Source organism: Capra hircus, chromosome 18 (genome assembly GCF_001704415.2).
Source record: "Capra hircus breed San Clemente chromosome 18, ASM170441v1, whole genome shotgun sequence".
In the NCBI taxonomy this organism is placed as follows: domain Eukaryota; kingdom Metazoa; phylum Chordata; class Mammalia; order Artiodactyla; family Bovidae; genus Capra; species Capra hircus.
In genome coordinates this window covers 57180596-57204953 of record NC_030825.1, presented here as the reverse complement: position 1 = coordinate 57204953, position 24358 = coordinate 57180596, and the positions used below count along the sequence as shown (strand labels likewise).

Here is a 24358-nt window from a genome sequence, read left to right as displayed (position 1 = left end):
CATTGGTACAGAAGCTGCAGTCTCAACCCTGATGTTTAAGGCCTGGGCTACATCTACACTGCAGCAGCTTTAACAATACCTCATGCTCAGAGAAAAACTTTCTGGAAAGACCTGCTATCTTGGTGTTGTCTGGCTCTGAGAGGCTGTCTATACTTGGGCTGTGAAATGTGGAGGTAAGCGCTGTGTGGGTAGATCTCTCTCTGGGCACGCTGTAACCCAGGGCTTCCTTTTCATCTGGGGTACGGTATGGGGTGATGACATGGGAACAGTCCCTTCAGTTCACCTAACTGGGTGCTGAGGTCAGGGGCCTCCAGTGACTGGGAACAGCCACTGGTTTGTTTGATCAATTTGTCCCAGCAGGACTTGAGGAGTGTGTGTTTGTCTACGGGGCAATGTCCACCCTGGTGGGAACAACAGGGCCTGTGTCCTGCTAGTCTTCTTCCCTTTTGATGGCTTTGGACACGAGTCGGTCACTCTCTCCTTGAAAACGCTCATCTTCCAGAACACACCTGCCTGCTCCTCCTGTCTCCCCGCCCCTGCCCAGCCCTCACATGTGGGTCCTCCTCTGGCCTCTGGCCTTGTCCTCGCGTCTTCTTCTTCCAGAGGTCGCAAAATGGTAGCCCGGCGGCCTCGAGACCCACCAGCGGATTTTGTTTGGTCCTCACAGTGTTTTTTTTTTTTTTTTGGTTTAATTTGAATGCCATGAGGTGGGGCAAGCACTCCCCAAGTTCGCCACAGTCCCCGTCAATCCCTGTCGTCTTACACCCGTCCACGTCACCCATTTCCATCACCTGCCTGGCCCCTGGAGCCATCTGAGCTTTCAAGAACCCCTGCGACACATGCCGCCTGGGAGACCTCGCCTGCTTTCCCTCCTTCGACCTCTTGTCTGCATCAGAGTTGCCGAGGGAGCTTGCGCTTGATGCTGAAGCCCAGCCTCCCTCCCTCCCCCGATGGAGTATTCGCTTCCACAGTTCCAGAAGACTACGGCAGGGATCGGCAGGGATCGTAAACTCAAATGCCTGCAGGAGCCAGGTGGGCCACATAAATGAGTGAACTCGCCAGGTATAAGAAAAGTCGACGGCCAGAAATATAATCAAATAGAATCTTTACTGAACGCTGGTGAATGCATGGAACATAATACAAACAGGTATGGTACTGGAGTTTATCTTTCAAATCCAAATTGAAAAAATACAAATTGAAAAATAGAAATATTTAATTACTAAATTTTTTTGTTTTCTCTTTCGTAATTCTTCTGCTCCCTGGACTATGGAGCCAGGGGGTGGGCCTCATCCATGCCACCCCCGGATGTCAAGGGTTGGGTGGCTGAGAACTCGACCTGGACTCCTGAAGCTGGGGGCAGCATTGAACTTGATTTCAGTTGTGTAACGGAAAACAGCTGCTCACAAGTGTGGGCGCTTCCAGACACGGGATTCAGGCGACTGCTGGAGAGCGGTGAGGGCTGTTGTCTTCTGAGGGAGCCCACTGGGTGACCGGCAGCCCACTGCCCTAGAGCTCAGCGGCTAGTACTTGTGGTCCGTGCTCACACGATCGACAGCAACCAAGAAAAGCAAATGGGGCAGTGTTCGTTCGTGTTCATCATGTCTGGAGGCCAGGAGCCTTGGGGCAGTTTGATCTTTAGCCCCACGAGTTGAGTGGACACTGTCCAGGCCATGCCCTTCATTTCTGGAGACCACCTGCAGCCACGGAAAGGGAGTCAGAATACTCCCTGCCGACGGCGTCCCCATTTCTGCCTGGACTGGGTGAACATGATCATACATTCAAGCAGCTGTTTGTGAATGTCCTTGGGAGAACAAGTGTTCAGAAGGGTAGGAACTTTGACCCAAAGTCTCTGACTGACCTTCTCAGAGGGACCAAGGCGTAGCTTCTGGCTCACCTGAAATGAGCTAAGTTGATGGACTGCAACAGTTCAGACTGCTTCCACATGTCACAAGGTCGCAGAGCTTCTATAAAACACACTGGGTCAAGTTCATCACCAGCCTGCCCGTGGTTAAGGTACAAAACCCTGTCACGGATGCCGTGTCGTGTGTTCCACTGACCTCTCACGGCAAAGTCAGTGCCTGGTAATTGATGCGATGACCTGACTTGAGTCTCTGCCAATGATGGCCCCTCGGATGGAGGCGACCCGCCTGCCCAGGGACATGGATGGTTTGATCACCACCGCAGTCTGTAGCTGTGCTTAGGTGTTTAGACCAGCTTTTGTGAAAAGTGTGTGTTTCTCTTGACACACAGAAAACAAGTCACTTCCCAGGGTCGGGCCTGCCTTGGCACCATGTCACAGCTTTCTTCGGTCACATCGAGATTCTCCACGCCACAAATAAATAAAGCTAACTGGGTGGTGATAGTTCATGAGCAGCGATAGTAAAGGCCACGACTGATCTGACTCGGTCAAGCAACTGGACGTGTCGATCTTCAGGTTTCTCTTCCCCTCCCACGAGACGCGGATGCCTGCTGGACTCAGACGACGGTCCAAGCAGACGAGGGTTTCTGTCCGGGGGGCGTCTCTTCGGCTCCCTTATAAACTGGATGTCCGTGGGCTGGAACGCCCGGGTGATTCGCGCCATGTGGTTCCTGAGCCTCGAGCGGCAGCCACGCCGCTGCTCCCGCCGGCTTTCCAAAACCGGCCCTACTGACACTTGAGGCCCTTCTTCAGTTCATTGAGAATTGCGTCTCGCGTCTGCTCTGTGTACTGGTCGAAGCTCTTACTGTGCTTGGATTCATAGTGACGCTTCAGGTTGTATTCTTTCAACACAGACACGATTTTTTTGCATATTAAGCACGTAGGCATGCTCTTCACCTCCACAAAGAAATAGGCTCGCTCCCATTTCTCTCGAAACACGTGGCCCTCTCGTTCTCTCTTTCGTTTTGCCACTTTTGGTAGAGACATGGGTACAAGAAAGATTTCACTGTCTCTGAATACTACCCCGGGGACACCAACCGTGCCAGCCCTGTGGCGAAGGCGACAGCCTTCTGCCTCATGGTGGGGGAGTCAGGAGGGAGTGGTGGGGACTGTGGCGAACCAGAGAGCACACGCCCCGTGCAGAGGGACGGCTCCAGCCCGTTGTTTGCTGGGCGGGAGGGTGGACCCAGGGGAGCCAGATCTTCTGACTTGTCAAGAGAAGACAAGACTACAGATTTTGTGTGTGTATGTGTGGGTGTTTGAGAGAGAGAATCATCCTGATTTTTACAACTAACTCATTAGGGAAAAAAATGCCACATAGCCTAACACAGGGAAGGCCAAACAAAACTCATCTGTAGAGTGGCCCAGGGGCCACCAGATTGCAACCTCTCTCCTGGGAGGGGGTCTGGGCATCTGATCCTAACAGGCATCTCAAACAATGCGGACACTGGTGGTCCACCTCTAGACCACACTCTGAGCATCACTGCTCTGGGGTCAGTCTGACAACAGACAACTAAGTCTCTGCTCACAGGCCAGAGCAGCTGCCCCTTGGATGTCTCCCTAGGGACAGCCTTGGGCCCCTTGCCTCGTTACACCCCAAACCTGTATCTCCTCCTCACATCCCCACCGTGTCTCCCATCACTAAGATGGCCTCACTGTCCACTCTGTCCAAAGCCCCAGAAGCCTGGTCTCTGACTGCTCTTGCCACGAGACCTCTTCCGTTCCTGTGTCTTCAACCACCAAGCACACACGCTGCGCTAAGGACACACCCTGGGCTCCCAGCGTGGCCTCGGTCCCTCAGATGTCCCAGACCATCAGCGATCACCACTGGCTCCTTCTCCCAGCTCCTGCCTCAGGAAGGCCCGCCGTCTACCAGCACCCAGGCCAGGTCCTGGGGACCACCCTGGACCCCACCCTACACCCGCAACTTTTTCCACATGGGCACGCCAGTTTCTGGCCTCACCCCTCCTGCCCAACTCTGGCCGCTCCTCTGGGCTCTCCCTCCCCACGAACATCACCCTCGGCTCCTCCCTGCCTATCTTGCCCCATCACATCCCGCAGCCCACAGGGGGCTGACACCCAACCGACCCAGGCCTGGCCCCCGGGCCTGGCCTCCTGCAGCCATTCCGCACCCCCTGGACAAGCCTCCAGCTGCTCAGTTTGGAATCTGAGCTCCCTCCCCGCCTCTCCAGGCCCTCCTTTCCCACCAAAGGCTCGTGCTCCCAGAGGCCTCAGCTGACTTGTCCTCTGACCATCCCAGGCTTCCTCCTGCCTCAACACGTTCCTGTCATCTCAGCACCTAGACTGTAACCACCTTCCCTCACAGCCTTGCTGACTGCCGCTCACAGACCCCACCAGCCTGGCTGGCCCACAGGCCTCCTCTGGGCCTGCCTGGTACCCTCTCTACCTCCATAGGTGCTCGTGGTCCTATGATCTCTGCCTACAGCCTCCTCACCTCCCGGAAGCCAGGCTGCACCAGATGGCCTCACTCACCACTGAGGCCCCGGCCTCACCAGCCCGGGGCCTCAGGGGCGTCTGCTGAAGCGAGAACAAGGGCAGAGGTGTCTCCCCCCATCTCCTCCTGCCCAGTCCTGGGGGATGTCAGTGACGGGAGCCGGGGCGTGTGTTAAAAGGAACTTTATTGGGTGTCGGGGTTCAGATGAGGTCCATGAGGATGTCGTCCTCCATGACGCTGGGCTGCAGGCCCGGCTGGGGGACCGGGCCCCGGGGCCCCCCGCTGAGCAGCATCTGACCTGGGGGGCAGTGGGAAGGGACTGCATCTCCCGGTGGTCCCTGGGGCCCGGGAGGGCCCTGGGCCTGAGTCCTCCCTCCGCCTCTGGAGGCCCGAGGCACAGGGGGGTTGAGGGAGCCCCTGGGGGAACCCAGAGGCGCCTCCTAACCCCACGTGTCCACTGGCCGTCTGCCTCTTGTGAGCCTGTGGGGGCCCATCCCCAGCACAACTCTCCAGCCCTGAGACTTTCCCAGAAACCCCAGAGGACACGGAGGCAGGGAGCCAGGGGGGAGAGCACCTGCTGCCTTGGGTCTCGGTGCCCTGGGCCGTACCTCCCGGGGGCCCGTGGAGCCCCCATGAGCCGCAAGGGCCCCCGCTGTTCCTAAGTCCCAGGACTTCACTTCCCAGAAGTCACAGGACACTGGGACACTCAGCCCAGGCCCTGGGCCTCCCCCGAACCCCCTTACCTGGCAGTGGAGCCCTTGGGGGAAGCTGAGCAGGCCAGGACTGGGCCGGCGGCGGGTGAAGGAGAGGGGGCCCCAGTTGGGGCTGCCCCAGGCCCTGGTGCGGTGGGGGCAGCAGCGCAGGGGCCCCTGGTGGCTGGAGGTGGTGGAGGGAGGCCTGAGGGGGGGGCACCCCAGTCTGGGGCTGGGGAGCAAAGAAAGTGGCTCAGAGGCCCTGGCGGAGAGCCCCCACCTGCCCCACTCCCTGGTGGAGCCTCTGATTTTCCTTCAAAGGAATCTCAGCAGAAGCCCACGTAAGACGTGTGGGGAAGGGCCAGGCTGACCTCCAATCACCCACTCCCATCAAACCAACCTCCCACCTCCACGAGGAAAGGAATCCAACTGTCAAGCCCAGGACCCCTGGCTCCCATATGACCCCCTCCCTGAATCTCACCGGGGGCGGGTTGAGGAGGAGGCTCCGAAGTTGGGGGTTGGCCCCGGGGTTCTGGGGCCGGAGGAGGGGTCCAGGAGGGGGCGGGCCGGGGGCTGCTCCAGGAGGGCCTTGCGGGGCGCCTGGAGGGGCCGGGGCAGCACCCTGGGGCTGGGGCTGCCCGGCGGCCGCAGAGGCCCCCACGGTACCCTGAGGCTGGGGTTGTGGCGGGCGGAGCTGGAGCTGATGGGAAGAGACAGGGGTGAGGGATGGAGCCCCCAGATCCCTCCACCTCTTCAGCAAGGTCAGAATCGTGGCATCCTCTGCACGCACCCGCCCCCCGTGGCCCTGTCCTCACCAGGTTCTGCGAGGGTCTTGCCTGGTCCTCCAGAATGGGACCCAGCCCAGGGGGTGCCTGCTGGGTGCCCATCTGTGTGGGGAGAGAGGGAGCAGGTCAGTGGCTGGGCGGGGAGTCCCTGTGCCGCGGAGGGTCTGTGCCCTGAACAGGACCCTGTCAGGAGCTGGGAACGTTTTCCTGGATGGGGAGGGCGGGGTTGTCTAGGATGTAAACTTTATGCCCCTGGAGAGGGGACTGTGTCTTAGAAATTCAACAAGAATACTCTTTATAAAGGAAAAGAAAGATTGCAGGGAAACACGGGGTGAGACTGAACTTGGCAGATGAGGACGTGCCCAGCACTGGAGCCCCAGGAGGGCCCCGGGGGTCCTGCTGTGACAGCTGGGGCCCAGGAGGGCTGCACAGGCCCCGGGGCGGGGGCGCCGCAGCGTCGCTCACCCCACGCTGCTGCTCCAGCTTCTGCTGCTGGACTTGCTTGTGGTTGGTGATGACCTGGCGGATGCCGTTGACAAAGCCGCTCTGGTCGTAGGGGATGAGGCCCATGAAGATCTTCTTCTTGGACGAGTACAGAAGCATGAGCACGCGCACCTCACACGGGGCCGTGTGGGGGAAGTGCACGCAGCCCGCCTGCGGGGAGAGGATCAGAGCCCATCACACCCTGCAGGAGGGGGCTGGGTTTTAGAAGGTTCTAGAAGCCCCACAGGCCAGGCGTGGCCAGCTTTCTGCTCTGAAAGGTGGAGGCGGCTCCAGGTTTGGCTTGAGCCTGCTCCAGAGAGCTGGGTGCCCGAAGGAACAGGGTGCACCTGGGACCGCTGCAGATGGCTGGATGGAGAGCAGAGGAAGCCCCCTCCAATCCTGCCCCCCTCCAAGGGCTCGCAGCTGACAGGGAGGGAATTCAACACAGAGCTGACACGGGAAGCGCGTGCTCAGTGGTGGTGGCAGACACCCTGACTGACCAGGGATCCGAGAGGCCCCTGGGGTGCCACACCGCCTCAACCTCGGCGTCTGCAGTGAGACTCGCGGGAGGCAGCGCTCACACCTCAAAGGACAGACCCGGGTACCACGTCCGCCATCCTGCGCGGGACTGGATACACAGGAAGTGACCAGGAACCATCTCACTAGCGTGCCCAGCGAATGCTAGCGAAGGTGAAGCAAGGCCCTAACACGCGAGGCTTCTGGGAGAGGGGCTCTCAGGGGAGGAGGGGCTGGCGAGCTTATGGAACCGGTGGAACCTCGGCCAAGCCAGTCTCGCTTTCTCAGGCGAGGCAGACCCTGCTAGCTGCTTAACGTCTGCCCCTCTCCGTGTGCAGAGAACCCCGATTCCGTTTGGATGGCAGCACATCTGGGCCCCAGGGCACTCATTGGTGCCTGCTCCCCTGCAGTCTCCTCTGCCCTACGGGTGGCCCAGGGGCCCGGGTCTGGCCCAAGATGTGAAAGGAAGCCTGCTTGCATGTGTGGGAACGTGTTTTCCTAAAGGGGAAGTACAGGCTGATAACACACCTCCTTTTTGCCCTCCTGCATTAAGTCAGACAGGATTCCTTGAGCTTCAGGAACCATCTCACAGTCACGAGAGAGAAACAAGGGAGCCCCAGAGATCCTGGCCCTGATGTCAAGGGGCTACAGACCTAGCCCTGAGAGTGCCCTCCTCCGGGCATCCTGTTACACGTCACAAATGAATGCCTGCTTGTACCCGGCTCTCAAAACCCAGATGCCACGCTGTGAGGGAGCCCGAGCCACACGAGGAGGCACTCAGATGACCAGGCGCAGCTGAACCTGAGCTGACAGGCAGCACCACGCGAGAGGGGGCCATCTTGATTTCCAGCCCAGACGAGCTTTCAGATGAGCACAGTCTTAGCTGCTATCTGATGGCCAGCCCATCAAAGACCCCGAGCAAGACTAGCTCAGCTGAGCCCAGCGGACCCACACGAGACTGCGAGAAACAATAAACTGCTGGTCCAAGCCTTCACCGCAAGCACCTATCTGTTCTAAAAACTCTGCCGGTTGGTGTGCTGTTACTTGCAGTGGGAGACATTCTTAATTCTCAGGATTGCCTTCTTTGGAGAATTTTCCTGAAGGTTCCATGAGGTAACCTATGAGGAGTCCCCTATCCTGAATGGCCTCGGTAACCTGGTTCTGGTCCTATTTAGAGACCCTCCCTTAGTGCTATGAGCTGAATGGTATCCTCCAAAAACACACGTTGAAGTTCCAGACCGTGGCACCTGGGAACGGGACCTTATCGAGAACAGGGTGCTTGCGGAGGTAACAAGTTAGGATGAGGTCATTCGAGTGGGCCCCAATCCAAATGACAGGCATCCCCATAAGCAGACAGACGCTCACCAGGAAGAGAACGCCACGTGAAGACACACGGAGCGAGGACGGCCACGTGACGACGAGAACAGGAGCCTGGACTAGGCTGCCTAAGGCCAAGCCCACCTGGGGCTGCCCCCCGCAGGAGGCGAAGAGGGGTCTTCCCCCTGAGCCTCCAGAGCACGTAGCCCTGCCGACGCCCTGATTTTGACCATGTCTCTCTTTTCTAGGAGCACGAGAGAATGCACGTCTGCTGCTCTTGGCCCCAGGAAGCCGTGACACCCCGCAAACCCATCAGAGCCCAGCGCTTTCTCCGATGGCTCTTGTCATACCCTGCCACGGTTTTAACGTGAGAGAGACCTCAATCTGGAGTACAGGTTAGGAGCCCAGCGTTACAAAGGCAGCCCCACCGTCCAAAACAGCTCCCTGGGCCCAGGACAGGAAGCCACTGCCCGGCCACCCAACTCACGAAGCCATTGCCCATGATGCGGTAGAGGCCTTTGAGAGAGTCCAGGTCCTTGTTGGTGAAGTGGAACTGGACCATCCTCGAGTTCCGGAACAAAGGGCCCAGGGTGGTCTGCGGGAGACACCCAGGTCAGCAGGCGTGTGGAGCGGGGAGTGCGGAGGCATGGACAGAGGCGGGAGGGGCAGGCGGTAACCCGCCACCAGCCACTCACCAGCAGCTGCTGGGGGATGAGCTGCATGATCAGCTTCTGGGGCCACTGCTCCGTTTTCCTGGGATGACATCAGGGGAAGCATCAGGAGACGCACACCCTGGCTCACCACCCACCCCATCCCCGGCCACCTACAGGTTCTCGCCATGATTCACGTAGACCTGACAAGGCAGTGACCGAGTCAGCTTAGTGTTGGCATCCACGGAGGCGGGTTTAGGTTTCTAAGGGGGAAAGAAAGGTGTATATGGGTGAGAAGGGCCCTGAACCACCATTCCTTTGACTTTTCCGCCCTTCCCGGGGAGCCCCAAAAGCTCAGGATAACCCCCCAGTTTAAGGCCCACAAGCCCTGGGCCCCTTCATCAGACCACCAACCCTGCAATCCTCTGGCCTTCGAATTACACAAATGTGGGCCTCCTCGTCCTGCCCTCAAACCCCACTACCCACTGTCCCCTCCATGCCACGATCTCCTGGGTCCTCCCTGGACCAAGAAGCTGAGACTTCTCTTAACCCTGAACTCTGGGCTACACATCCCAAGCTTCCTCAGGACTATCCTGAGGACGTCAAATTCTATGACCCCATGGGCGCTGGTCCAGCCCTGCAGCACACCAGGGCTGGCCGGACGGAGCCACTCACCTCCTGCCACTCAAGGACCCCGCTCCAGGCCAGGAGTTTGTTGGAGACTGACTGCTGCCCGCCAAGGGCTGGGGCCCCGAGCTGGGCCGGGGAAGGGCCACTCACCCCGCCCGGGGCCACGGTGCCCGCCTGGCAGAGGGGAAAGAGAAGGAAAGTAAACAGGGCAGGGTCAGACCATCTCCTGGGAGGGGCTGTCCTGAGAGGACCAGGTCAACAGGCAGAAGAAGACAAAAGTCCCTTCCTGTGTTCCCCCAAGCCCAGAACGCCACTGGGCCGCACCTGGGGCCACAGTCTAATCCTGGAGGATTCAGGTTCTCTCAAGGACCCTGGACTCCCAGGACCCTTCGGGCTCCTCGGAACAGTCTTTACCCGCCCGGAAGTACCCGCCCCATGATTCTGCCCCCAGAATTAGTCTCAGCCTCGCCTGTAGCTCAGGCTCTGTGAGCTCCCAAGGACCTCAAATGACAAGACCCATGTGCCCTCGGGCCCTCTTCAGGAAGGCCGACTTCTCCCTGCACTGTTGGCAGCCAAGAGGCAGGCACCTACCATGGACGGTGCTCCGGGCTGTGCAGGGGGTGCCAGGCCCGGGCCTGGGGCCACAGTGGAGACCAGGCTGGGCTGGGAAGCGGGAGGCGGCTTGGGGGCACCAGGGGGCCCTGGGGGCAGCTGGGTGGCCTGGGGCTGGCTGTAGGGGGGACCCACTCCTGGAGTGGCTTGCTGAAGAGGGTTGATGGGCGAGACTGTGGGAGAGACCAAGAGAAACGGTGTGGGCGGGGGTGCGGAGACCTGGCTGCCCGAACCCAGGTCCCTGCCGGTACTCACAGCGAGGGCCCAGCCCTGCCTTCTGGCTCTTGGCTGCCTCCACCGCGTTCTGGGCAGCCACCTGCGCTGCACTCAGGTTCCCGGGGACCTGGCGACAGAGGGGAGGGGCTGCTGAGGACCATCCTCCCCAGCTCCAAAATCCTAAGAGGACGTGACTCCTCAAGAGTCCCACCCTCCAGGTGTCTCAGGGGACACTCCCCTAACCCCCAAGGCTTAATTTCAACCAGGTCTCTGGCAAGGGGCCAGGGTTTCCGCCAAGCCCCAGGAGCACGTCCCTCCCCTGGCAACATCCATACCTGGTACTGCTGGGGGACCGGTGGCAGAGGCTGCTGGGGGGCTGTTGAGAGTGTGGCGCCCGCAGGTGCGGCTGGAGGCAGGGGCACAGGCTGCTTGGGCTGGAGGGGGCCTGGGGCTGAGCCACCCCCAACTGAGCACCGAGGATGATCGGTTGAGCCCATTAAGGGGATTGAGAGACAAGAAGAACATCCGAGTGAGAGGGAGCTGGGGAGGACACCCCCACCCCTGCCCCCCACCAGCCCCCGGGCTCACCCGGCAGCACAAGCCCCCGCACCAGCACCATGTGCCGTGGGTCCTGGCTCACGTCTGCTGGCGGCTGCAGGGGTTCCAGCATGGCTGGAGGAGCCGCCTTCTCAAACAGCAGCCTCAGGGCAGGCAGCTTCCGGGGGGACACGATGGAGAAGTAGATTCCTCGCTGAACAAGAGGGGACAAGCAGTCAGGACGAAGCCACGGGGCCAAGTCCCCGCCAGGCTCTGGGACAGAAGACCCAAGACCTAAAGTAGCTGCCCTGGGCGATTCTGGGTTGTAGCTCTCCCAACAGAAGCCAGCAGGGCTGGCCATGGCGTCTGTGCCCATCCTGAGACCCAGGCCGGCAGCTCCCTCCTCCCTCAGGTCCAGGAGTCGTCACCTCTCCGATCTTCTGCACCAGAGTCTCCGTCGTGCACCCCGAGTACGTGGTGCTCTCGACAGCAGGTAGCAGGTACGGGGGCGAGTTGCAGATAAGGAGGCAGACTCGGTGTGTCTGGCCACTACCGGGGACAAGGAAAGGTGAGGAGAGGGTGGCAGGAGGGACCCCAAGAAAAGACCCGAGCCAGCAGCAGCAGTGACCAAGTCCTCCACCCCACTGGAAGTCAGGAGTGGGGACCCATTTCACAGCTGAGAATGCTGATGCGCAGAGAGCCTCCTGAGTCGCTGGAAGTCACCCAGCCACAGGGAGGGCAGGAGGCACACTCCGAGCCAGCTCCCCTTTCGGATGAGGACTCCGAGACAGGGAGTAGGCCAAGGGATACCTCCTGCCTCCTGGCTCCCAGTGCCCGGCACAGATAGCCCACCCAACAGCCCACAGGGAGGCCGAGGGTGGAGCCTGTGACCCACCAAACAGGCTATAGGCCAGGTGGACAGATGGGCATGGGCCCCGCACCGGGCACACTCACATCTGCTCCCGCATCTTCTTGAAGTCGTCGAACAGCTGCAGGGCCGTGCTGAGGCCTTCAGCGATGAGGCTGCAGCTCTCGCCACCTCCGCCCATGAACCTGCAGGAGGCAGGCGGTCAGCCCCCGGGGTGCCCAGGGCTGCCACCCTCCAGGCCACCTGGGAGGGGCCCACACTTAGGCCGACCCTGTCCGCAGTCTGTGCCCCTCAGGATGGGGACGCTCAGAGTGCTCCACCCTGGCCCCAGTGCTGGCACAAGGACAGGGGACGTTCGTCATCTCCTGAGAGGGAGTCCCTCTAGCAAGAGGCCCCATCAGAGCACAGACTGGAGAAAGGACCTGGGACAATAAGCCCAGGAGCCTATGCTGAGGCCCAGTCCCCATGTACCTGCCCCGCACTGGTCTGTCTGCCCAGCCTTCCCCTACCTTCCCAGCCTGCTGTGGGGCCTCCTCTGCCCTCCCACCTTTAGCGGTGAAACTGCATCCTTCAAAAACATATGCTGAAGTCCTGATACCCCCACCACAGGATGCGACTGGATTTGGAAACGGTCTTTACAGAGGTGAACAGGCCATGATGAGGTCGGCAGGGTGGCCTGAACCCAACATGACCAGTGTCCTTATAAGGGGGACGGGGAAGCAGAGACAGACATGCTCAGAGGAAAAGGAACATGGATGTGATGAGAGAGAGGGCAGACGCCACATGGAGATCAGAGGAGCACCGCACAGGCCAAGGGACGTCTGGGCGACCAGAAGCTGGAAGAGGCAAGGAAGGACGACCCCCCCAAACATGCTCCAGAGGGAGCAGGGCACCCCCCCACCCCCCGTCGTCTCACACTCCTGGACCCAGAACTGAGGGACGGTAACCTGCTGTGGCTGTAAGCCACCTTGTTTCCAGTACTCTGCTCCAGCAGCCCCAGGAAACTATGACACACAGACTCGGTCTCTCCTCCACCTGATCCACAGAGGGGTCACCAGTGTCCGTCCCTGTGGGGTGGGTGGCAGGCCTCTGCCAGACGGCAACTGCTACCACCATGACTCTCTGGGTCACGTGGTGGCAAGGCTGACCCTTTGCCACGAGGGACATCTGTGCAGACTGGACCCTGTGGCTCTGCACCACGGCCCCCATGTCTGTGTCTGCACCTGTCTCCCCCACCAGGCATGGATGAGGTCTGGACTGTTCTTGTCCCAGCCACACACGCCCTGCCCCCTCAGTATGGCACAGGGGAGGGCTTGGAACAGTGTGTTACATAAACAAACGGCTTCAAATCCAACCTTGGTCATCAAGAACAGAGCCAAGCCTGCCCCACCCTGGGCCCTGCCCACCTTCCCGCTCCATCACTCCCTGGGTGCGTCCGAGAAGGTCTTGGATGCCGCTGGAGTCTGTCATCCGCCACACACCCAGGTCTCTGCCTGTGTTATCCCCCCGGTGGAAACCCTGCATACCTATCCCGACTCCCAGCCCCGTGTCATCCTCCTGCAGGAAGCCTTCCCCACCCGCCATATGAATTTAAGGCTCACCCTTGATCACACCACATGTCCCCCAATACCGTGACTGTCACGCTTCCTCCTACAGACCCAAGAAAGCGCAGCCCTCAGTGAGACTTCAGCCGGCTCTATGATGTGCCCGAGGACACACAGGCTCTGGGAAGTGCCTTCTGAAAAAGTGCACCCCCAACACGTGGCCCCTCCGTGCTCTACCTGGATTCTTCCCCAGTGTAGATTTCGGTCCTCTGCCCCCACACTCAGGGTGCTCAGCCCACACTGCTCCCCCTCCCCACCATCCACTCCCCAGACCTCCTTCTCCTCCTCACCATCAAGACTCTGGTTTGCACAGGAATTTTAATGCCACAGAGCTGGGGCAGAAGCTGATGAATCAACCAACCCTGGATCCACCCTAGTGCCAACTGCCGGTGTTGGAAGAAATCAAGCCATCTTCCTGGCCGGGCTAAGGGTAGGGGTGAGGGGTAGGGGGAGAGACAGGAAGCAGCTGCTGCAGGCATGCAGGGTCTTCTCTTAAGAGGGATGAAAATGTTCCAGAACTACACAGAAAAGACGGCTGCACAACATTTTAAATGTACTAAATGCCACTGACTTGTCCACTTGAAAATAACTGCTTGTGTTATTGAGGGAATTTCACCTCAATTTCTAAAAAAAAAAATAATTTGAAGGAAAGTACGATTGACTGACCACTCTGAGAGCCTAGAGTTTTTTTATTCTTAATGAATATCAAACGTAAGCCATCTGTTACCAACTCAGAGAAAGACACAAAACAAATATTTTGTCTAGACAAAAACTTAAAACTGGGGGGCACGAAAAAATATAATAGAAATAGAAAGTGAAACTGAAAAGTGAAAGTGTCCTGGGAGATACAGATGGGCACTGACTCACCGCTTCCTTATCCTCACACCCTGCCTCGATTGTTCCTCCTGAGGTCATGCCCCTGAGTCCTTGTCACTCACTTTCACAGGCTAAGGGGCCCCACCCCTGGAGCCCCCCAGAGGGACTAGTCAAAATGAATGAATGTGAACCGCAGCCAGCCCTGACCAATGACTGCTGCAGCCTGCCACCCCACGGAAACACCAGTTCCAGAGGGCCAGCACACTGCTTGCCTTCTGCCCCCTCAGTGCCTGAGACGATCTGCCCCACAGGTTGTCTGCTGAATGAATGAATGCACAAGCCAGTGAGCGGATGAAGGCACAACGCTGTGGGGAAGACCCCTGGGCTGTCCCTTCTGATGCTGGGCCACCAGCTGTCGGGGGGGGGGGGGGGAACCGCCTTGCTTGTCAGACAGGAAATGTGACATCAGAAATGAATCTCCTCAAAGCAAGGGCTTTCCCAAAAATCACACTGCCTGCTTTGTACTGTAAGTAATGGATGTTCCAGGTGAAGATAAGATTTCTCCATGTGAACAAAACTTGCTGATTTTCTTTGTGATCTCTGTTACAGACTTCCCTAGAACGTCACAGAAACTGAATTTAGATGGTTACATAGGACCTGATAAAACAGTGATGACTCTGAATATTCAAGAATGGCTTAAAATGTTTATCGGCTGATTGGGAGGATTCTGGTGAACAGGCAGCACACAAAGCTTTCTTTTTTGGTTAAACAGGCAGTGCATGCTAAGCTGGTTAAGGGAGAGGGTGGATATGGGATGGAAGTGTTCAGAAAATATTTCCCTCTTATCTTCCTAGTGCCCTTGACGTTTTAAACAAGGGGGTTTCACTATTTCTCCTGACACCCACCAGAAGGTTCACTTTCCTGGTGATTCTCTTCCTTACAGCTTTCACTTGTTTATTTAATTAGCAAAGGTCTCCTGTCTCAGGGCCCTGCTGAAGGCAAACAGCAGGAGAAATACCCAAGGCCTGGACATTCACAGTCCAGAGGTGTGGAGCTCTGTAACAGGGAAACAGCTGAGAGCAATGGGGGCAGAGGAGAGAGCAACTGACTGCTTGCTGGAATCAGGGAAATGACGTTTGCGTTGGCCCTTGACGTTATGTAGGCGTTTACCAGCGAGAACCAGAGTATGAAGGACATTCTGGACATTCGTTCATTCACTTGTTCCACAGAGTTTTCCTTAGGGCTCTTTCATGCCAGGCCCTGTGCTGGGTGCTAGAAACTTGAGGGACATCAGACTTGGACTTGAACCTCAAGGAGCCCCCATTCCACATTATTCAAGTCTCACCACAATCTGTTCCAGAGGTTCTCGACTGGGGCGGATTCTGTCCCCAAAGGGACATCTGACAATGTCTGGAGACATCTTTGTTTTTATTGTTTATCACACTGGGGAGGGAGGAGACCACTGGCATTTGGGGGGAAGGAGCCAAGGATGCTACTGAACTCCTTACAAGACACAGGAATGCCCCCCACCCCTCCACAACATACATACAATAATCACCTGGCCCAAAGGGTCAACAGTGCTGAGGTTGAGAAACCCTGCTCTGCCCTGAGCATGAACTCTAACCACCATAAGGGGGGAAAGTGAACGTGCAGCGCCTGGTCTAGCACGTGAAGCTTGAAACAAACCAAGTGTTCAACAAACATTTGCTGCAGGGGCGAAAGAAGATAACAGCAGCCCACGAATCCAGTTGTTTAATGGACTCTGACCAGACCCTGAGCTGAACACAGTATGAAGATTAGCTTCTGTGACCCTTCTCTGAGTGCTGATACAGACTACCGTTATCCCTCTGCAGACCAAGAAACCAAAACACAAAAGAACAGCAAAAGCTGAGGGAGCGCTTAATCGTGTCAGGCACTGTTCTCAACAGTCATCAACTCGTTTGATTCCCAAAGTCCCCTATAGTGTCACCAGAACTAGATCTCCGATGAGCACCATCTCCTGGTATTCATGCCCCCTCCAACACTGAACAGAACTGACTTGTACACTAAACAGAATGTGACACAAATGATGGTGTGTGACTTCTAAGATTTGATTATAAAAAGCTTTGTGGTCTCCTTCTGCTCTTTCTGTTGGATTGCTCAGGCTGAGGAAGGCCAGCTGCCATGTCGGGAGGACACTCAAGCAGCCCCATGGAGAGATATCTTAGGAATAACAGCTAGCAAGGAACTGAGGCCTCTGGCCAACAGCCACAGGGTTAGCCACCTTGGAAATCGATCCTCTGGTCCCGATCCAACAGCTGGATGACTGCGGTCCCAGCTCATCTGACTGAAATCCCACAAAAGACCGTGAGTGAGAACCATCCATCAAAGCCACCCCTGAATTCCTTACTTAAGGAAACAAGCCACTAAATTAGTTGTGTGTGTGTTTTGTTTTTTTTTTTTTCGCTGTGCCCCTCAGCATGTGGGATCTTAGTTTCCCCACCAAGGATCAGACCCATGTCCCTTGCAGTGGAAGCACAGAGTCCCAGCTGCTGGACCATCAGAGAATTTCCAAGTCACTAAGCTTTAATCTGTTTTCCCAACACTGGATAAGTAACAGGATGACTATAAGTACTATTACCATTCCCCTTTTAGCGATGACTTCTATTAGACACAGAGGACAGGGACTCGTGGGTCTGGGAGTCCTGTTGTGGTAGAGCTGAAAAGTGGCCCCAGGCTGTCTGCACCTGCAGTGTGAACTATCAACATTTACTCCAAAGCACAGAGGCTTAGCCCCACCCCTCTTGCACTCAAGCTTCAGTGCCCCTGGTAGGAAAAAGAAGGGCTAGAGTAGACAAGAGAAGCAACAGACAGAAAGGAGAAGAATATATGAGGAGTAGGACGGGTGCTGGACTTCCCTAGGCCTCCTTGACCGGGAAATTCTTTCTACTTCCAAGCCAGATAGCAACATCAGCTGAGCATACAGAACCGACCACTGAAGTGACCTAGGGACAAAACCACAACCCCCATCGCAGCCCTTTTTAGCAACCAATGTGAGGGGCTGGATCCGGCAGCACCATTCCTCTGCCGTCCCTCCCAGGTTCCCCCAACCCTTCCGGAAGCCGAGAAAAGAGCTCACTTAATGCCATCGAGCCAGGTGACAAACTCATAGGCGCTGCTGGTGGGAGCGTGACATTGTACGTAGGACTCTGGAGCGCAGTCCACCGTGTTGAACACCACGAGGCTGTACTGGGTGCCCCCATACTGGGAGGGGAGGACAGGAGAACTTTTCATCTGGGACCCAGCTCCTTTTTGCCTCAGGGGAATCGGAGCTCCCAGCCCCTCCTCCCTCAGACCCGGGGGTCCGGACCCCGGTACTCCAACCTCAGACCCAGGACCCGAGCCCTTCCCGCCTCGGACCCAAGGCCTGAGCCTCCTCCCCTCTCGGACCCATTAGTCCGAACCCCAGTCCCTCCTCCCTCAGACCCAGGACCCGAGCCCCATTCTCCTGGAAACCAGAGTCCAGACCCCAGCTCCTCCCCGCTCGGACCCGCAAATCCCGACCCCAGACCCTCCCGCCTCCGACCCCGGAGTCCGGACCCGAGCCCTCCCACCTCGGGCCCAAGGTCCAGGTACCGCCCCCTCCTCCCGCAGACCCAGTCCGGACTCCCATCTTCCCTCAAACTCGAGAGTTCCAAGACTCACGTCTCCCCCGAAGTCCGTCTCGGCAGGAGGGCCGCCATTAAAATACCTGTGAGGGTCGGAAGTGAAAGGTCGGGGTGAGGAGAGAGTGTGGAAAACTAAACTCGGAGGGCGGGGTTGGGGCCGCGGAAACGGCACTCACTCTATGGCCGGGAGCAGGTAGTGCTTGCGGAGCCCCTCGAAGTAGGGCCCCAGATTGGCCGTGCCCTCAATTACAAACACCACGTCAGCCACGAGGCCCCCGGCGCGGGCCGGGCCCTCCGACCCGGGGACCATGCCCCGCGCCGCAGATGCCGCCGTCGCCGCCACCGCCGCTGCCGCCGCCGCCGCCGCCTCAGACACCGCGGGCTGAGCGGAAGTGCGCCTGCGCCGCGCGCGCCCCCGCGCGGGGCGGCCTCTCGGCGCTGGCGGCGCGCTGGCGGCCATGTTTGTGCGGGGCGCCCAGGGCGGGTGGGTTTATCTCCATCCTCCTTCGCACCCAGTGTGTGCAAGACTCAAAAAGGACCTAGAGAACTCCTTCGGGGACCAGAGGTGGAAGCTTGAATTATTTGCAGAACTTCCGAGGGCGAAATATACTGAAAGCGGCGCGTCAGACGCCATTTTTTTTGGGGGGGGCGACCTTTCCGTCACCGGTTTCAATGGAAGGGCCAGGAGACCTGGTTGCTATGCAACGCATACGCTGCCCTTGTTTTCCTAAAAAGACAGATTAGGTTTCTAGTTAAGTTCTTACTGGTTCTTGGGGGATGGGGGTGGGTGGGTCGTGTGAAGGGTCCAATCACAACGTCTGAAACGGGGTTACTAGGCAACGCTTTAAGGTGGCAATCAACTCTGAAAGGAGTGCAGCTGTTTTTCCCCCACTAAAAGAAGCTGAACTCTAACCCGAGTGGAGGTTGCTAAGCAACACCTGATAGTTGTTTTCTGGGACAAGAGCCAGAAACTGGCCTAGGACATGAATACATTCCAGGTGGATTAAAAATGTAAATATAACAAATGAAACCATAACACTGCATAATCCTGAAGACTGGGGAAGAGTTTCTTATCATTACAGCAAAGCCAGAGCACGGAAAATATTGAGCTGTTTGTCCGCAGAAGACTTCATAAACCCAGCTGAAAACGGTACGGTAAACTGCGGAAGTCACTGTAACATGTGCTGACAGAAATTTACTACCCAAATACGTATTACTGATCAATGAAACCTTAGGAAAACAGAAATACTTTTTTTTTTTAATTGGGGAGGAAACTAAGCAAGTTTTTCCCGTACGCAAAAACATTGAAAGTCGCTCATATGCACAAGTTAATAAGTGCTAACACAGGGTCCAATGATATGTCAGTTTATCTTTGTCATGTTAATTAATGTTGGAAAAATAAGTCCATGACGGTGGGAAGGTTTGGGTGAAATGAGCAGGCTCAGACGTGATCTAGTGGAGATGAAAACCAAAACAGCTTGCTCCAATGCAGTTTGTCAATATATTTCAAGGTAAAAGGGTGCATTGCTTTGCACTCAGCAGTGTCACCGTTTTGTCACATGTACTTTATTGATCCTTTTCTTTGCTGAACGCTTGTAAAGCAAATCCCAACATTGTATCATTTTACCTCTACCTGCTGGATAGGCATCTCCCCAAAGTTGCAGGTAACCACTATGCCATTAACATCTCTACCAAAAATTCTTACTTCTTGGTATTGTCGAACACTTAAATCCATAATCAAATTTTCCCAGTTCTCGCAAAATGTCTTTTTACAGTTGTTTTATTTGTATCAAGATCCAACAATGACTGAACCTGTGTTTAGACATCTTAAAATTCCTTTAAATCTAAAGCAGATCCCTTCTTTTGTATGCTAGTGTAATTAAATTTTAATAAAATCATAAGGAAGATAAAAGTAAACTGGAGAAAGGCAAAATGATCAACAGGTATGGAGCTTGAAATGGTACGTAAAATGCCCTCCTAGCCATAAGGAAACTTTCCTTTAGATAAGCTGAATGTATAACTGGTTCTGTTAACTGATTTTAAACTGTTACCATGGTTACCATCAATGGATTACAAATGGTAAAACAAACAATGAGATATTTTAGCTTGGACTTCAGCTTCTGGCATTGATAATTAGATGATATGACACTGTTTTTGCGACATTGGTGGTTTCATAAGAGGTATGGGTAGTCTTCAAGGATCTTACCTCCCCCGGAGAGGAAACAGAAATTGACAACAAGAAAAAAAGTTGAGGTTGGAAAAGAAATTCCAGAGGTACTCATTGGCATTACCAAGAACCTGAAGGCAGCTGTGATGTGTGTGGTTCCTCAGCTAGGCAATGGCCTTCCACAGCAGCTGATCTAATTCTGGGCTAGTCTTCAAGCCTCTCACACAGAGTGAAGTAAATCAGAAACAGAAAAACAAGTATGTTAATGCAAATATATGGAATCTAGAAAAAATGGTACTGATGAATCTAGTAGAGGGACTTGTGGACACAGCAGGGGAAAGTGAGGGTGGGTCGAGCTGAGAAAGTAGCACTGAGGTATATACATAGTCACGTGTAAACTAGTGGGAAGTTGCCAAATAACAAGTGGAGCCCGGCCTGACACTGTGATGACCTAGAGGGTGAATCCTCCCTAGAGGACTCCGACCAATAGCACAAAGACCACAGCTGCAGAGACAAGGATTGAATTTAGAATTTACAGAAACAAAAATTAACCCGATGTAGCCCCATTCCCACCCCCAGGATTCAGGTACAGGAATTGTCAGGTTCATAATATACCACAAAATGCAAAATACTAGAAATAAAGGACACTATTTAAGTTACCCTGGGCTGTGTAACAAATTACCCCAAAACTTAGTGGAACGAAACAGCAACATTGTTACTTTCAAGTTCCGGTAGATCGGAATTGAGATGTGGCTTAGCTGGGTCCCATGCTTCAGAGTTTCTTGCAGGCTATAATCAAAGGGTCAGCAAGGGCTGTAATCATCTCAAGGCTCGACGAGACAGGACCTGCTCCCGTGCTCATTCTTGTCATTGTTGGCAGGGTTCAGTTCCTCCCAGGTTACTGACTAGAGGTTCCATGTGTTTCTGACCAGGGTCCTTGGACTTGATTTTAATCAACAGAAATTGATAAGAGGCCAAATGAGAAATTCAGGCAAGGCTTTATTGGGACTCTCCCACAGACTCTTAGCATGAGGGAGAGAAAAGAAGAACAAGAAACATGCACCCCTGCTTGCTAGTGAGGGGAAGCAGGCTGGTTCTTTTAAATAAGGTGAGGGTGGGGAGGGGTTGGGCTGGAAAGGTGGCTTAGGTTGTCTGCCCACCCCTTGGTGGTGCTGTGTGCAGGAATCGGGCACAGTACCCTGCTTTTGCTCCTGGAGCCTCAGAAGTGGCAACTGGTTTGTGGCCTTTTTGTATCTTACTGAACTTTAATTAGGGCTCAGCATTTTTTAAAAAAAATCTGCTTTCAATGCAGAAACTGCAGGAGATGTAGGTTCGATCCCTGGTGGGGAAGATCCTTTGGAGGAGAGCATGCAACCCACTTCGGTGTTCTTGCCTGGAGAATCCCATGGACAGAGGAGCCTGGTGGGACAAACAGTCGGACACAAAGCGACTTTGCACATATGTATATAATTTCCCCCAACTGCATGCATGCAGTTATTTTTAGTCTCATACTTTCTTTGTATTCTCTTGCTCAAGGAGATGTCTCTCTTAAGTGCAAGCACTCTAGTAAAGGTTCCCAAGTTTCAGGTCCCAGCCTGACTCACAAGGACCTCTTTTGGGGTAAGTCACGACATGGCGTTGGCTGCATCAGAGTGAACAAAAGAGGGCAAGAGAGAGACTACAAAGAAGAATGGAAGTTACCACTTTATAACCTAATCTCAGAAGTGACATCCCCCCACTTTTGCCAAGTTCTTTTTTTATTATTTATTTGGCTCTGCCTGTTCTTAGTTGTGGCACATGAAATCTTCAGCTGCTGCATGTGAACTCTTAGTGACAGGATAAGGGGTCTAGTTCCCTGTGCGTGCCATGTGCATGTTCAGTCACTTTAGTTTTATCCAACTATTTTCGACCCCATGGACTGTAGCCCGCCAGGCTCCTCCATCCATGGGATCCTCCAGGCAAGAATACTGGAGTGGGTTGCCATTTCCAGGGATGAAATCCAGGAGCCCCCTGCATGGGGAGTGTGGAATCTTAGCACTGGACCACCAGGGAAGTTCCATATCCATGTAATTGTTTGTGTCTCTGATTCCAAAGTCCCAATCTATCACTCCCCTGGCTGTTCGTTTTTATCCTTTGTAATATCCTTTATAATAAACCAACGATAGTGAGTAAAATGTTTCCGTGGGTTCTGTGAATCCTAAGCAAATGATTGAACATGAGAATGAAATAGTGTACAAGCCCTGTGTCCTTGTCTTTTGAAATAAAATGCTGACCCAAAAGTTAATGATTTTGGAAATATGAAGATGTAGAAACAAAGAATAGCTGTTGAACTGGGGAACTGGTAACAATTTAGACTATAATTCTGCCACAGAGCAGAAACACTGAAATCCCAGTTCCCTGAAAGATATAGATAAAGGCCTGACACACATTCCTAAGTTGTTTTTTACAGGAAGCAGACCAGCTCCAGATGAAAACTGCTGACCACAAAAATGTAGACCCTAGACTGGTTGAAACCAGAAAATTGATGATGCTTGAAACTTCACCTAAATGCCAACCAATTCAAGAATAGTCCACGAGCTGATCACACCCTACTCCCTGAACGCTGTGACATTCCTCACTGCCCGCTCCAGGGTGGGTCACAGTCTTTAGGACATCAGCCCACTTGGTCCCTTTTGCCTGGCAAAGAAATAAAAGCTACTCTTCTCTACTCCACCCAAAACTCTTATCTCCACGTTTCTATTCAGCACCGGTGAACAGAGGTCAAGTTAGGGCAATAAGAAGAGAGCGTCACGGGGATCCCTGTTATATGTAGGCCACTCAGACCAAAGTGTGGGTAACCTGGGGACCCACTACTTCTAATTGGTGTGTGAAGTGGCTGTGGTCTTGTGGATCTGAGACCTTAAGAATGTGTGTGTGTGTGTGTGTGTGTGTAACTCTAGGTGGTTGGTGTCAGAATTTAATTGGCTTATAACATAGTCTGTATCCACAGAAACTGGAGAACTGCTTGGTGTGAAAAACCTACACATTTGGGATTAGAAATATTGTGCGTAGAGAAAGAGTTTTCCAGTAGGAAATCCTCTAGGAAGTAGGAAAATTTTCAGCTATCCCTGGAAAGTGATCTGAAATGCAAGAAGGAACAGGGAGGGCAAAATGAATCATAAACATACAATTACAATTGCCTGAATAAAATAAGAAAAAATATTCAACGAAGGCATTGAAAAAGTCAAGTTAGAATGCTAGCGACACTGGTTGCTTAGTCTGGAGGGAGTTTAATGGAGTTAACTTGTCACATTCTTTGTAGTTTTTGAGAGAGGGTTTAAAAATCTTTACCTTTTGCTGAATTAAATGTGATGGCAAAATTTCAAAAATAATTAATAGAATTAATGCATAAATTTGAAACCAGAAGAAAGAGGACAAAATGGATCGAGGAAACAAATCCAATAAAAGAAAGGAGGAAAAAGGGCATGGAAAAGGCAGGACGACAAGAAATATAAAAATAAAATGATAGAAATAGGTCCCTCTTGCCTCTGAGATGGCCCCCATGCTGTCTATGGAGTGTTCTCACATCACACTGTCGTCAGTTGTGTCCGACTCTGTGTGACCCCACAGACGGCAGCCCACCAGGCTCCCCCGTCACTGGGATTCTCCAGGCAAGAACACTGGAGTGGGTTGCCATTTCTTTCTCCAATGCATGAAAGTGAAAAGTGAAAGTGAAGTCGCTCAGGCGAGTCTGACTCTTAGCGACTCCATGAACTGCAGCCCACCAGGCTCCTCCGTCCATGGGGGTTTCCAAGCAAGAGTATTGGAGTGGGGTGCCATTGCCTTCTCCAATGGAGTGTTCTACTTCTTATCAAAAAAATTAAGTGATAGAAATAAACCTAAGTATATCAGAAGTCTAAATAAATATAAGCAGACTAAAGGAAAAATTCATAGAACTACAAGGAAAAACTGATATTCTTCATTTGTTATTTTATGCACCTTTTTCCTCTTTAAATTTCATGTAATTTAATGTGCAGAGTAAACGTCTTATTTCTTATTCGCTACTAGAAATCAAACCCAGAATGCAGGCAAAATGTTTCAAAGAAATAAATGCCTTCTTAATACAACTATATGTTTTGTAAATATATTTGTATAAATGAAGGCAACTGTTCTGAGAAAAACGATCTGACTAACTGAAAATGAATATTTACTTTATCCCTTTAAACACAAGGTGAAAAAAAACCTAACTTATGTCAGTATAGGATGAGCTAAATATATTGTTACATCGATGATATAGGTTAGGATAAGACATTTTAAAAAGACGAAGTATATTTCTACAATTTCATTAGAAAAACAAAGTTTGAAAACAACGTTAGCACAGTTGTATCTGTGAAAACGTGAATATCCTGTGTTAAACTGTCAACGTTTTTTTTCAGGGAAAGGATTTCGGTAGGAGTATTTTCACA

At 54.0% G+C, this 24358-nt stretch overlaps 1 protein-coding gene across 2 annotated transcripts; it reads right to left on the bottom strand.

Moving 5' to 3' along the window:
• Positions 1089-18132, bottom strand: MED25 (mediator complex subunit 25). 2 transcript variants are annotated; one of them, XM_018062812.1, is made up of 18 exons: positions 17923-18123; positions 17784-17829; positions 17218-17342; positions 11766-11864; positions 11240-11360; positions 10863-11025; positions 10610-10740; positions 10314-10401; positions 10038-10231; positions 9492-9620; positions 8994-9079; positions 8862-8919; positions 8654-8761; positions 6316-6504; positions 5881-5952; positions 5547-5765; positions 5117-5297; positions 1089-2889 (listed from the first exon to the last, which is right to left on the bottom strand). In XM_018062812.1, exons 1-18 carry the CDS (start codon positions 18054-18056, stop codon positions 2645-2647), a joined length of 2388 nt encoding a protein of 795 aa, XP_017918301.1. In that variant the 5' UTR covers positions 18057-18123; the 3' UTR covers positions 1089-2644. The 2 variants fall into 2 exon arrangements, with proteins under 2 accessions (XP_017918301.1, XP_017918302.1); XM_018062813.1 differs by lacking the exon at positions 1089-2889 and adding an exon at positions 4540-4671 and having other exon boundaries at positions 17923-18132.

Bases quoted from the DNA above. Each gene is read 5' to 3' on its own strand.
- MED25 (XM_018062812.1), bottom strand. From the start codon at position 18,056: ATGGTCCCCGGGTCGGAGGGCCCGGCCCGCGCCGGGGGCCTCGTGGCT. The intron at 9,621-10,037 runs GTAGGTGCCTGC...CCCCTCTGCCAG, and splicing joins AGCCCGGAGCACCGTCCATG to GCGGGCACCGTGGCCCCGGG. The intron at 9,080-9,491 runs GTGAGTGGCTCC...TTTCCCCCTTAG, and splicing joins GGGTCCTTGAGTGGCAGGAG to AAACCTAAACCCGCCTCCGT.